At 31.1% G+C, this 13,565-nt stretch overlaps 1 protein-coding gene across 1 annotated transcript; it reads right to left on the bottom strand.

The window, feature by feature from the left end:
• Window positions 1–1,626: 1,626 nt before the first annotated feature.
• Window positions 1,627–5,004, bottom strand: LOC108337097 (rop guanine nucleotide exchange factor 5-like). Its single transcript, XM_017573544.2, is given in 8 exon segments — window positions 1,627–2,340; window positions 2,438–2,794; window positions 3,212–3,502; window positions 3,601–3,675; window positions 3,797–3,951; window positions 4,069–4,185; window positions 4,378–4,550; window positions 4,552–5,004. Coding segments are annotated over 8 exon segments (1,692 nt in total). The 5' UTR covers window positions 4,608–5,004; the 3' UTR covers window positions 1,627–1,872.
• Window positions 5,005–13,565: the final 8,561 nt, after the last annotated feature.

Here is a 13,565-nt window from a genome sequence, read left to right as displayed (position 1 = left end):
GATTAAAATTTGATATAGATTGAATATTTATATGATTTAACTTTAAAAAGTATACCTATAAGTAGTATCAAAATTGACGGTTCATCTTAACAAATAGTTTAGACTGTTGTAACAACAATAATTACACCACAACCACAAAACAGAATTAAAAAAAATTATTGTACACTTAAGAAAAATGTATTCGTAAGAAAATAATTCACTTTTGAGGAGAGATAGTTGAAAATAATACAAATATGAATCTAATAATAGAGTTAAATACTATATAAAAGAAATTCATAATTCCATTATCTTAAGATTTTAAATTAAATTTGGTCATTTATCTTGTGTAAATTGAGTTTATATCATATTTATATAATATCTTCTAATGAATACCCTGAAACATACTCTCATCAAAACCTTATTTTCATGTTCAGTTTTAACATATCCATAAGGTTGATAAATAAATACCCGTTTTGGGGATTTTAATTTGATTCACGAGAATAATTGTGTTGATATTAGTATAGGGTGAAGATCAACTACGAGTGTTATGGTCTGTCCTAATTAATGTTGTGGGAATAACTTAAAAACAGGAGAGGAACATATATCCTACAAATTTAGTATTCCTTTCTCTTTTTGTCCCAATTATCTGTTCAAATATATTAGACTTCATAAAAATAACGTGTAAGGTTTAATTTCACATTCATGATAACTTATTTTTAAAAATAGTATTTTTGTAGCAAACCTTTAAATAAGACATAAATTTATATTTCAATACAATTATAAGTTTAAGTTCTACTCTGTATATAAATTAACATACTTAACATTTAAATAATTATAATAATTTAAATATTTTAGTGTACTGTAATAAATTTAATACATACTACTATTATTGATGATAATAATAATAATAATACTTATATGTTTTAAAAAAATTGGTCTTTGATATCTAAAATAAATTTTTCAACAAACTAAAGTCTAAATTTTAAAAATTAAATTAAATTAAAAAAAAGTTTGAATTGGTTATATGTTTTTTAAAGTAATGTGGGTGTACTTAAGTTCTTTCAGTAAAAGCATTTTAAACCAAGATAAGGACACTTTGCCAGAAGTCGAATCTGGGTCGTCCACGTGTCAGAAATACAAACAACGGTACTACAACGACATTCCTTTATAAGTTCCGTATTTTAATCTATATTTGGATAGTAATAATAATGTCGTACACACTCTTCACCGAACAATTCAACGAATACAATGTTGCTTGAACAATTCTAGAATAAATCATATTTTTATTAAAGTTTAAAATTCTTCTGTTTTAAAAGAAATAGTATGTTCATCATCAAATTGAAATTGTTTTCTCCATTTCGACATATATTTATAAGATGAGTATATGCAGAAAAAACAAAAACAGCAAGAGGTAAAAATGGCAATACAGTGCGTCAAAAAAAAAATTATATAGCATGTATAAATTACGTCCGTTATTCAAATTATAGAATACCTTCGAAAAATCAGTATAAAAGACAATAATTTGCTTGAAAGAAAACTGTTAAGTTTCTAAAAATGAATATTTTACGAAATATTGAACACCAAATTAATAAAAATTGGACTGATAAAAACAAATTGGGATGAAAAATTCAGGCATGATCTCAGATGGAAAAAAAACCATGTCCTCTAAATACATTAGATAAATGATCTACACTAAATACAATCTTCTAATCGATACAATTGGTCCTGAACTTACCCTTGTCAGATTTCAGCTGAAGACTGCAAATAATAATCCCAACAACTTCACACTTCTATTCTCAACTAACAACACAACATCTTTAGAACTCAACAAACAACAGATGCTACCAATAAATGATACAAGGATATGGTTGTTTTACTGTAAAGCCCCACCAGTCATTTTGTCTTGCCATTCATGGCATGTGGCTTCTTGTGATGTTCTGCCTGTTCTCTTTTATTGCAGCTTGGGTTAGAACCATTCACCACAACAGTTGAACTGCTAAAATTCTTTGTTTCTTTTGATTCTGCACCAAGATAATTCGACAATACTCTTCTCACCCCAAAGCCACGACGTTGAGGTTTGATGTTGTTGTTGTTGTTGTTATTGTTAATGTTGTTGTTGAGGAAAGGAGATCTCTCTCCCCTTGCAGGACTAATGAGTGATGGAGCAGGTGAAAAGCTTGGTGTGCCAACTGCTTTGTGAGGAGTGCCTGAGACAGACACTGTCATTGGAACCAATGGAAACCTATCTGAATGTTTAGTCAAGTCATCCACATATAGCAAATCGTCTATGCGAGCTACAATGTTAAATGCCATGCTCTCCAAAACTCTTGAATAGCTCTCAAGTATGGATTTTCCAACATCCTGAATGTTTTAAACGAAATAAGATGTGTTAATGTGAAAGGGTTTGAGAGAAAAGATTGCAAAAACTAGATGAAATAAGGAAATAGAAGCATGGAACCTTGTTGCACTGGATCTTGCTGGTATCCAAGGTAGTTTGAGTTAGACCAGGATACTTCTGCTTCAATGAAACTAGAACATTTTCAGCTCTTTCTGCTAGTAGTTCTCTCTTGTCTCCATCAGCCATGAAGTCCTTCACAATTTCCCACGATGACTTTGTAGTTGAACGGTTAGGATTAGGTGGGGGTTTAGAGTGAGCTCTTCTACGCCACACATATATTGAGGCTTCAACACGGTTTGCAATCTCTAGTGCCACATGCTCCGAGGAGAGGTCTAGGCAATCCAGCAGACACTCTGGAGAGAATTTCTCTGATGTAATGTAATGGTAAACAAAATCCCCCAAGCAAGTTCTTCCATTCTGAAAGTTTAACAATGAATCAACTATGTTAGAAAAACCCTTTGTGAAAACCAATTTAAGTTTCACCGCAAGGTCATATAAGTCAGCAGAGAACTTGAACAAGATATTAGCAATGCATATAGTATACTATATTTTAGATGAATGATACATGTTGCTCCTTTAAGCTCATGATCAAACAAAGCTGATTACACGTTCTATGATCGTTTACTTGCAGTGGAATTTCATTTAGAATATCGTGACAGAGTGATTGTCTAAAAGTTATTTAGGTTCTCATCTAATCATAGATGTGTGATAACTACTTTGATTTTAATATCCAAGATGATTTCTATTTGGTTGACACTAAAAAAACTTACTTTTTCATCATTTGTCTTCATCATATACTACATCAACTTCTATTTATGTGGAAGATACTCATACCTTGGGAAGAGTTTCCAAGTATGACTCAGGAACTTCCATTTCAGCTAAAGCACCATTGTTGATAGCCATGGCAGCTTTTAGAATTTGGCTTGCACATTCTCTTGTGTGATTCAACTGCTTTCTCGAGTTCTCACTGAGGCCAGCAGGAGGCACACGAGGTACAGGGAGCCACCACTTATCCTCTTGTCTCTGAATTCTTTTGCAAAATGAAGCTGAACCCTCTGCATCTTGGGCTACAATTCCTTGGTCAACATACCAAAATTCCATATCTTTGCAACCATCTAAAATTTCCTGTGATAAAGATAAGTTTACATGAGAATGTCAGAGCAGTTTCTCTACCAGCAACTACTCTACTAGCACGCCATGAAAGAATAAGATTCAACACTCACAAGAAGCATGTTGTCGAGTTTGCGCAGAGCTGGAAGATTCATAAAAAGATCTGACCTTGGTCTGCAAGTCATTACCTGCACAATATATAAACATCACAATCGAAAAACTTGTTTTAGTATTAATTACTTACAAAGTAGAGAGCTCTTCATTGAAAAGAAAATTGAAGTCGTATATGAGAATTCAATCCAATTATACCTCTAGCTTACTTCCATCCGGAAATGTCTGCCAAGAAGGTATTAACTCAACAATGTGATCACTAACACTTACAAGCCATTCCATCTCCCTCCGCCACATTTCTTTCTTTTCACACGGAACAGGTTCTAGTCTCCATAATTGCCCAAATACAGTGGCTACAAGTTGCATTAAATTTGAATTAAAAACATTATCTTAACAACATTTAAATTCAAACCATTAAAGGAAAAATTGAAAATTTTGTCAATCCAGCCTGCGTTGTAGACAAAGCATACCACACAGATTTGTAATGGCATTTGAGATAGCCAAAGCACTGCAGACTCCTTTCCCAGATCCTGACATATCTTCCCCAAGCAGTAATTTTGCAAACTTTTCTTTCATTGCATCGATTCCTGATCCAAAATTATTTCCCATAGTTAGAAAAAGGCCAAATAAATACTAACAACAAAACCCACCAAAGTTGAAATGATAATCTTTCAATCTTTTCCCAGCCTTCACAGAATCATCAAAATTCAAAAATTGAGAGTGAATTTTTCAACTTTTTCCAGTCTTTCAGTACAGAAAATATTCTAGTCCCGACTTACCTGGCATTTTTGAACTGATGCTGGTAAATTTCGTGTCTTCCAAGTGAGTAACAGGTTCATTTTCTTTCTCATCTGATTTGCGGCATTTGGAGAATGTAGCCTTCCGAATAGGCCAACCAAGAGGGGGAGAAGCACATCCTTTGAGCTCTTGAGTCGAATCAGTGGCAGAAGAAGGAAGCCCGTCTTTTTTTCTTCTGAAAATTTTCATCCCTGTTGCATAAAGCCTCCATCTTGAACAACTTTCCCCCAGCAGAAAAGCCTTGCTTTTTGAATGAAAATCACTCCAGTGATGGCTCACTCTCCTCCAGCATGTCCCAACACAGCGACAGTAACAGTTTCTGCCGTAACAGTGAAGAAGTTTGAAAAACAAAGGAAGTTGGGAGGTGGGTTTTATAGATTATCGTGTCTGAAGGGACCGTTGAGGTTGCTGTGGACACAGCACCGTGGAAAAGACGATGAAATGAAGAACAACGTTAGCTTTTGGGGAAAAGGTTTGTGTTACTGAACAGTTGTTATGGTTTCTTGCTCTCTCTCTTTCTCTCTCTGTGTTTTCCAAATTTGAAGTGTGAAGTGCCACATCACATGACATACCAACGTCTCTCTGGCTTTCGCTCTCTGAATAACTCAAATTTGTGCTTACGTTCAAAATAATACTAAATAATTTAAACTTGTTTGACCTTTTGTTTTACTCCCACTATATATTACACTTTCTAATTTCTGTTTAATAATAGTGAATAATACTATATGCTTCTCCATAGAAATTTTTTGTTTACCTTTTAGAATTTTAATAATTACTCTCTCTATATTGTACTTTTAAAATTTTTATTAAATATGATTTATAAATTACCTCAAAATCTTTATATTTTATCAACATTTATTTTTATGACAATGAAAATGTAAAATATTCTTACAAACTTTCAATATTTTAAATTCTTTACGTTGATATAGTTTTCTATTCTTTTCCTTATCTATTACAAATAAAATATGTGTATATTATTTTCAAATTACTTAATTTATTATCTAATTAGTTTCCTACTCGTGTACTTGTTTCATATTCGTATCATTTATCGAACATAAATCTTCAGGAATAACTATAAAAATATCTTTTGTATCACATCACTTGTTTTAGTTAGCTTGTCGATTGCTTCAAAAATGGCTAGATTTTGTATAAATGGCTATATTTCATTTTTATTTTCTCTGTTTTCATATCAAATTCTTTTAAACAGATACTTATAACTTTTATTTTATAATTTTTTTTTTACTTTTATTATTAAAAACTAATTGTGAATAACTCTTATAATTTATAAACTCTTTTGCTATATATTTTTAATTCATATTTTTGAATTTTATCTGATCTTATAAACAACTGCAATGCACTTCAATTACAATTTTAAATAAAGCAAATTAATATCTAAATACACACGCAAATACGCAAGAATACTTCAATAAACAAAATTGAATATCTTGATTTGTTGCATACAAATATACAATATCTAGATTGACAAGATTTTGTATGCTCGAGTTTTTTATGTGTGGAAACCGTATATCTTTGACACACTTTTAAATTTTTATTATTCTCTTTTAAATTATATAGTTATCGTTTTATTATTCTTATATTGTTATTTTCTTTCGTTCCTCCTATCCTTATATTTGATTTACATTTATATAATCTTCAACTATTTTATTTTTCTTCTTTTTTATTTTAAAAATAGAGAGACACTAAGTTATTGTCTCTGCCCTAGTATTAGTAAAATTCAGTACAATATTTCCATAAAAGGGCATATCATTAATTGAAAGGAAGGGTAGGAGTTTCCTTTGTAATGAATGAAACAGTTGAATTAGGTATATATATTTGAATATAAATAGAATTGTGAATTGATAGTTCTTTGTTTAAATTTAAATTGAAATGGAATACATTTTTAACTGCACTCAAAACTGAATGGTTTAAAGCAATGTAACTATTACATATAAACTTTCTATTTTTCTCAACAAATGCTTATGATTTCTTATTATATATTCATTCAATTTATTGCCAAAAGAGAAGTAATATTCATAAAAAAATGACCATTTTTCAATAATTGAATATTCATATTAACAAAAAAAATAAGATGAATAAGGTTAATTTATAATTATAAAAGTAAATCTATATTGTATGAATTAGTTTTGTAAGATTAAAGTAGATATACTATAATATTTTCTTACGAGTCAAATTTGTGATAATGAATTATCTATGTTAATGTTCAAAATTTTCATGATGGTTAGAGTGATATAAATACACATATTACCTATTTGAGTTATTAAGTTTACTCTCTTCTTTAGGTAAAAGTTGAAAGTACAACGAGTAATGGTTTTACGTATTCAGATTATCAGATTATTAGAACTTTTTTTTATCGTATTGAACAGTAACTCTTCTATCACATGTTAAGGAATGTTTAGTATTGAAATATTATAGTCTATATTTTTTAGGTGGTGCAGTAGAATATGGCAAGTTTTTCAATATATTGTGGTTTATATAGTTTAAACATTCAAATATGTTTCTCTCTCATTCTACATCCATGCATAATCATCCCAAGAACAAAAGGTAAACGACTTTTTTGTCTGTAAGCTACCAATAACGGCTAGCACATTGTTTGATGGATGGAACAGACATAAACAAAGTGAAAAAAAAAAAACAAAAAACAAAGGCCAACGTTATTATATCCGTTTGGGAAAGAAGAGTTACTGTTAGGTTTGAAGTTTGGTACGTAATGTGGTAGATTGTTACATTAATTTTCCAAAATGTAATATTCCATCAGTACCTTTGGTTTTTTTTCTTGACCTAATGGTTCTAACGCTTGCTCTCGAACACAGTATTAAAATAATGATTTAGTTAATGAAAATCATATTTCATGTTCGAAGTTCTACATAATTAATTAAAAATAAAATCAGTTTAAAATATAAAAATAAATATACATCTTATTTTACAAATTCTATTTTTTAAAATTAAGTATAAAGTATATTTCTTAACAATTATCTTTTTAATGTTAAAAATGTAGAAAATATAAGGTATTAGATGTAGTTTTAGTTTGAATACTATAATTAAATTCAAAATACTAGTTTTGTAGGTCACACCATATTCCTGGTAGCATTGCTTGTGCATTTAAAGAATGAGTTTGGGGAGTAGTAGTTGGGCTTGAATCCATGCTCTTGAAGCAATAATTAGCTTTACTTACCAATTGGCACTATGTAAGGAAGGTTTTTCTCCTACTTTTTGTAGCTATGCTATAGTAGTTTGAATTTTAAATCAGAATAAAGAATAAGTCTTTTCCTTTCAAGTGGTGAATTTCAAACCCAATCACCATAGCAACACGTGATGTTCTCCAAATCCATTGTTTTTCCATGGCTATACAACAATGCTAATAATCTTCGTTACGATGTTATCTTCTTCATGCAATGCAATTGCCAATATTTTGTCTTCAATATGTACTTTTTTAAAGAAAACAATTTTTATATATAAAAAAAAAGATAAAACAGAAAATATAACTAAAAGGGATTTTTTTTTCTCATTAACAAATTAAAAATAAATAAAATAATTTTCTTGAAACGAAATGTGATGTAACTGTGATACTATTAAATTGTATTTTATATTTCGTTTTAATGGATGATATCTGTTTAAAAAATGTCAACATTAACTGCACACTATTCTTCATGTGAATTTGGGCAAACTATTTATTTGTTTGAAATAGCAGCGTTGGGCAATTTATGAAATGAATATTCACTGTATGAAATGGTCCCCTAAGCATTAATTAAAAAATTTGTTTTTGTGGTTTGGCTGGTGACAAAACTCAACTTTGTCTATTTTTTGCCATTGCATTTAACTAGAACACCCTAGAAGAGGAAAATAAAAAACTTTAAAACTGTTTTTTTGTGGTTGATAAGATTTTTAACAGCAACAACTATAGCCAATTTGGTAATTTTTGGTGAAGCTAAGGTTTGGGTTTTTTTAGTGTTTCATTTCCAAGTTGTTACTTGAAATGTTAGGTTTAGTTGGTGTAAGAGGTTTCCACTGTAACATTAACAAGCATAGTTGTTGAAGTGGTCCTTTTACCCTTTATAACGGTGATTTCTGGATTATTTATTCTAAAAATCTTTAGAAATAAATTTTTGGAAATAAGATTTTTGGAAAAACAAATAGATTTGAATCATAACTAAAATAAACTCTGAACAAGTTCAAACAGTTCCACCTAGACTGGATTTAATATAACATGATTTGACTTGATATGAAATTATTCAACTTAGTTGACACAACTCTACGAGTTAAAATTGAAACTCTATTTGGGTTAATGTGACTAAACTATTTTTAAAAAATTATAAAAAAGTAATAAAACTTAAAAATATTTTTAAATGTTTTTTACTTTTTGTCTTCTAAATTTTAATTAGATCATTTTTATATACTATTAATTAAATTAATAATAATTTAATTTTAGACATTGATTTTTTTATCTTTTCAAGCATTAAATAATTTTGCAAACATAAATGAAACATAGTTAACGAAATAAAAAATTATTTTTTGAAAATATTAAAATTAATAAAAAATCAAATTTAAAAATATTTCAATTGTCTTTATATTTTCTTTTACAATTAAACTTGTGACAAGACAACCAAAAAGACAATAAAAATTTGGAAGTCGGTACAATAGTTAATTTTGAAAAATTATAGAAAAACCATACAAATAAAAATTGTGGTTTTAAGTACGAAAATTGATTACATGTAAAAAAATATTAGCTTTTACAACATTTTTTAATTAAATATGGAAGTATGTGATTTTTCAAAATGTTTATTTTCCAGAAAATGTTAGAAAAAAACATTCTACAAAATATTTTTTTTAATTTTAGACCCGCGAAAAATTAGCTTACTTTTTTTTATTCATAATGAAAAATAGAAAATTACGTAATTCTTGGAAACTATTTTGATTGTTGATATTTTTAATTTTGAAAATTATATATTTTGGTATTTTATATTATAAACTATGATATCATATAGGACACTAATTATCATACAAGTAATTATACCATTATTTTTTCATATCTACACTCAAAAAGAAATGTGAAAAAAAAATATTTTTCAAAAACAAGTATTGGACATAAGACAATGCAGAGGCATGTAAATTCACTTCTTTCTTTCTTGAAAGATTTCATATAATACAATGCGACAACCATACAGATGCCCGGAAAAAGCATGAGAAAAAAAAAAATTCCAGATTTTATTTTGTACGTTTTTTATTATTTTTATTTATTATTATTATTATTAATTTATTTTAAAATATATATATTGGTGTAGATATGCAAAACACGGGTGCCTAACAATAAGAGGGTTAAGGTTATGAAAATTAAAACAAATGTTACAAAAGTAAAAGAGAAAACCCAAAATACAATTAAAATAAAGTGGAGTGTATAAGAGAAAAGTGGGGTGCAGAAAGATAAAGCCCAAATAAAATAAATAAAAGAGGTGGGAATACAAATAGAAAACGTGTGAGGTGGAGGTAGTGAAAGCCTAAAGATAAAATAAGGAACCGTGGCATGAAGAAATGAAGAGTGTTTGTTCCCTCCATCACCACATCCTACTTCCTACACCTCCCCAAATTCTTTTAATTCCAATTCTAGTCTTAGATTAAAACATTTTTACTTTTAACATTTAGGATATTTTAATTTATTAGAAACCCTACTTCTTTTTATTTTACTTCTTCCTATTTTAATTTGCGGCTTGTTTTCGTCTCCAGGTTGGTTTTCTTCACCATTCTTTTGTAGCTTTGTTTGTATGTTAGGTAGTTTAATTTAGAGTGTATTATTGTTTGTGTGTTTTGAATCTGTGTTGTTTTATCGTTGCTTATGCATTGTTGTTGTTGGTGGTTGGATTGTTTGTCGCTTAAACAGAGTCTGCGAAGACCAAAACGGATGTGAGATATTCGTTTGGCCTTTAACAAATATCCGACTTCCTTCGACGGATGTGGAATATCTGTTAAAGGCCAAACGGATATCTACATCTGTTTTGGTCTTTGGAGTTTTGAATTTATTTTTCCTTTAGTATTTTAATTTTTTTAGAATTTATAATTTGAATATATATATTTGATATATTTGATATATTTTTTTAAACAGTAATATAATTATAATATATAGAGTTATTTCATATATTTTTAGAATTTTTTGACGTTTTAGATTATTAATTTAATATTTTATAATTTTTTCTAGTTTTTGAATGAATGGATTAAGTTTTAATTAGTTACGTAATTTTTTTATATATTTAAATTATTTTTATTTGTTGAAATAAATATTATTAATTTAATTCTAGTTAATGTTAGTAAATTTGTATTTGTATTTAATTTATTTATAGTGAATTTGTATTTGTAATTAATAATTAAATGAAAATGTATTTATTTATTTTTAATTAATTAGTGTAATTGTTCATTTTATTTAATTCTTTTTGTAGTTAATAAATTAATTATTATTAGTTTAATTATTTTGAATTGTATTTTTTTATAGTTTATTAATGATATTTAAAATAATAATTTATTTCATTTCTAAAAAGAAACAATTAAATTTTTGTCAAAAATGACAAGAACACGCGGTGCAACTTTTAGTTCTCGAGGTGAGAGTTCTCGAGGAGAGATTTTGACGTAGGGCGAAGCTCGGAGAAGACCTACCGCTTCTGCTCGCAGAAGGCGTGTAGCTCTTATTGAGGATGACCTTATAGCAGAGGAGCGAGCCTTTGAGGAGCAGACATATGAGGCCTATGAGACTCATGGTCAGGTGGAGGCACTTGAGGCCACTGACGATGATGATGAGGAGAGGAGCATGTGGATGTTCCTCACTAGAGTTGTCAAAATGGGTCACAACTCGCGGGCCAACCCGGTCCACCATAGGTTTGAGCCGGGTTAGGTTTGAAAAAATTATATTTTTTTTGTGCGGGTGAGATTTCAACCCGGCTCATTTAAACCCGGCTCATGAGGGTTGAACCTGTGGTGGGCCAGGTTGGCCCACCAACCCACCTACCTAATTTTATTTTATTAAAATTTAATTTTAATTTTATAAAAAAATATTTATTATTTTGTTTTTGCTTGAAAAAGTTATTTAAATTCCTAATTTTCAAAATTAATTAAACACCCATGTTGGGAGTGAAATTTGTTTAGATTTAAATTATAGAAAATTTGTAATTTTTTTTTATTTAAAAAAAGTTGTAATTAAGTGAGCCAGTAAGTCAATCTGTTTACCCACCAACCCGTGGTGGGTCGGGTCGGGTTCAAATTTTTCTGGCTCGCTAATAAATGAATCGGGTTCGATTGACTCACTAAGTGACCAACCCGTGGTGGGTTGGGTCGGGTCGGGCCGGGTGACCCGTTTTGACAGCTTTATTCATCACCCTCAGATGTTAAAAATAAACCTTTTAGCTTTTCTAAAGCCCATGTGAAATTACTTTGTGTTTCAGTAGACAAGAAAGCAAATGCGGTTGAGAAGGTTAACCCTATAAAAGTCATGCCCACAATCTCAAGTAACAAAGTCTATATTTGTTTGTTTTATATGTGGAATCCATTAAAAATAGAACATTAAATGAGTTTAACAATTTCACTGCATCAGGATGTGTCCAAAACAAGTCAGTAACAACCTCTGAATCATCAGCACACCTGCTCCAATGAATGTACTTATCCTGGTCCAACAACATCATAAGTTGTTGTAATTTAGTTTTAGACCCTCTCAATGATCGTTTATACGCTTGCCTTGGGTTGTAGATTTGTTTAATTGTGTTGACATTTCGATCATTATTTTCTTTTAGGGTTAAAATATTTGCAGGTGTAACTTTACTCTTTGTTATATCAACTAGTAATGACTGCTCAATCATATTTAACTTGTCAGCATAAGGGTGACCAACTAAAGTTTCAGCCAACTCATGGTTGTGATGTCCACATATCACCTTCAACACTCATTCGTCCCCATCTGAACATGGTTTACACTTTAATCTAAATAAACACTCACATTTACGAGTGTCATATACACTAGTCACCGCTTTGGCTTTGTATTTCCGATATTTCCCCTTCTTTCACATCCAAGTATGACGAACGTTTTTCTTCCCCGTTGATGAGTGCATATTTATGCCCACATTTATGCTTTAAAATTCAAATTTTTGATGAATTCGTGTGCTTGAATGAGTGACTTAAAGAGGATTTGTTAAGATTGGATATATTGGGTTTGGGAATAAAAAGGGACCTAAAAAGTGATTTTTAGTTGCATAAATTATTCTTGGAAATTCTTACGTTTATTTGTGCAGCTGAGAATATAAGTTTTATTGGTCCAAATGGCAATTCAAGGCCCAAAATCAGATTTTGTTTGGAAAATAATATACAAATGGGCCAAGCAGACAGACTTTACCTTTGCACCTCCTAAAATCCCTACATACACCCCTCTTCTCTTAACCAGACTCAATACTAAGCCAAACAGTAACTCTATACACCTACTAAATTTCCCTACCCATACCCCTCCTAAGCCAAACTCCACCAGATCATGCCACGTGTCCAAATCCTCCCCACAAAGATTTATCCAACCACATACTGCCACATCACCTCCCTCTGCCATGTCATCATCTTCCCAAAACCCTAATTCCCAAATCCAAACCCTAGGACAGGTACAGCCGCCGTCACACCACCTCTTCATCGCGCAACCATCCTTTCCGCCGCGCTGCCACCAAACCCAGGTCGCCGTCAACCTTCGAGCCACCGTCGCGAAACCCCACCATCGACGCGAGTCCTCCTTCGTCAATCGCGAGACCTAGCCGTGCTACTTCCTCCATGCCGCCACCACCAAATCGTCCTCCTTTCTCGCCGGACAACCACCATCAACCATCACCACCGTTCATCTTCTCCACTCGCGAAACACAGTCACACTATCTCGCTCTTCCAGTACTGCGATCCCTTTCCTGACTGCGACTCCCTCTTCTTCATCGCCCCAGCCATCGAGAGAAGCCTCCACTCATCAGACCGTCAACACACATCTCCCATGGTAGCTATCATCGCGCCACCATGTCGTAGATACAAACCACCCTCGTCGCAAGAATCTTCCACGACCACCAACATCTTCCTCGCGTGCCAATCTCGTCGGAGCATAGGCCGTCATCTCCAACCCCAAACCTGCAAACAGAAAACCAATCTGCAGAACCCTAAT

Source organism: Vigna angularis, chromosome 7 (assembly GCF_016808095.1).
Source record: "Vigna angularis cultivar LongXiaoDou No.4 chromosome 7, ASM1680809v1, whole genome shotgun sequence".
NCBI lineage: Eukaryota > Viridiplantae > Streptophyta > Magnoliopsida > Fabales > Fabaceae > Vigna > Vigna angularis.
Note: the sequence above shows the minus strand (reverse complement) of the source record. Positions and strands in the feature narration are given on the sequence as shown.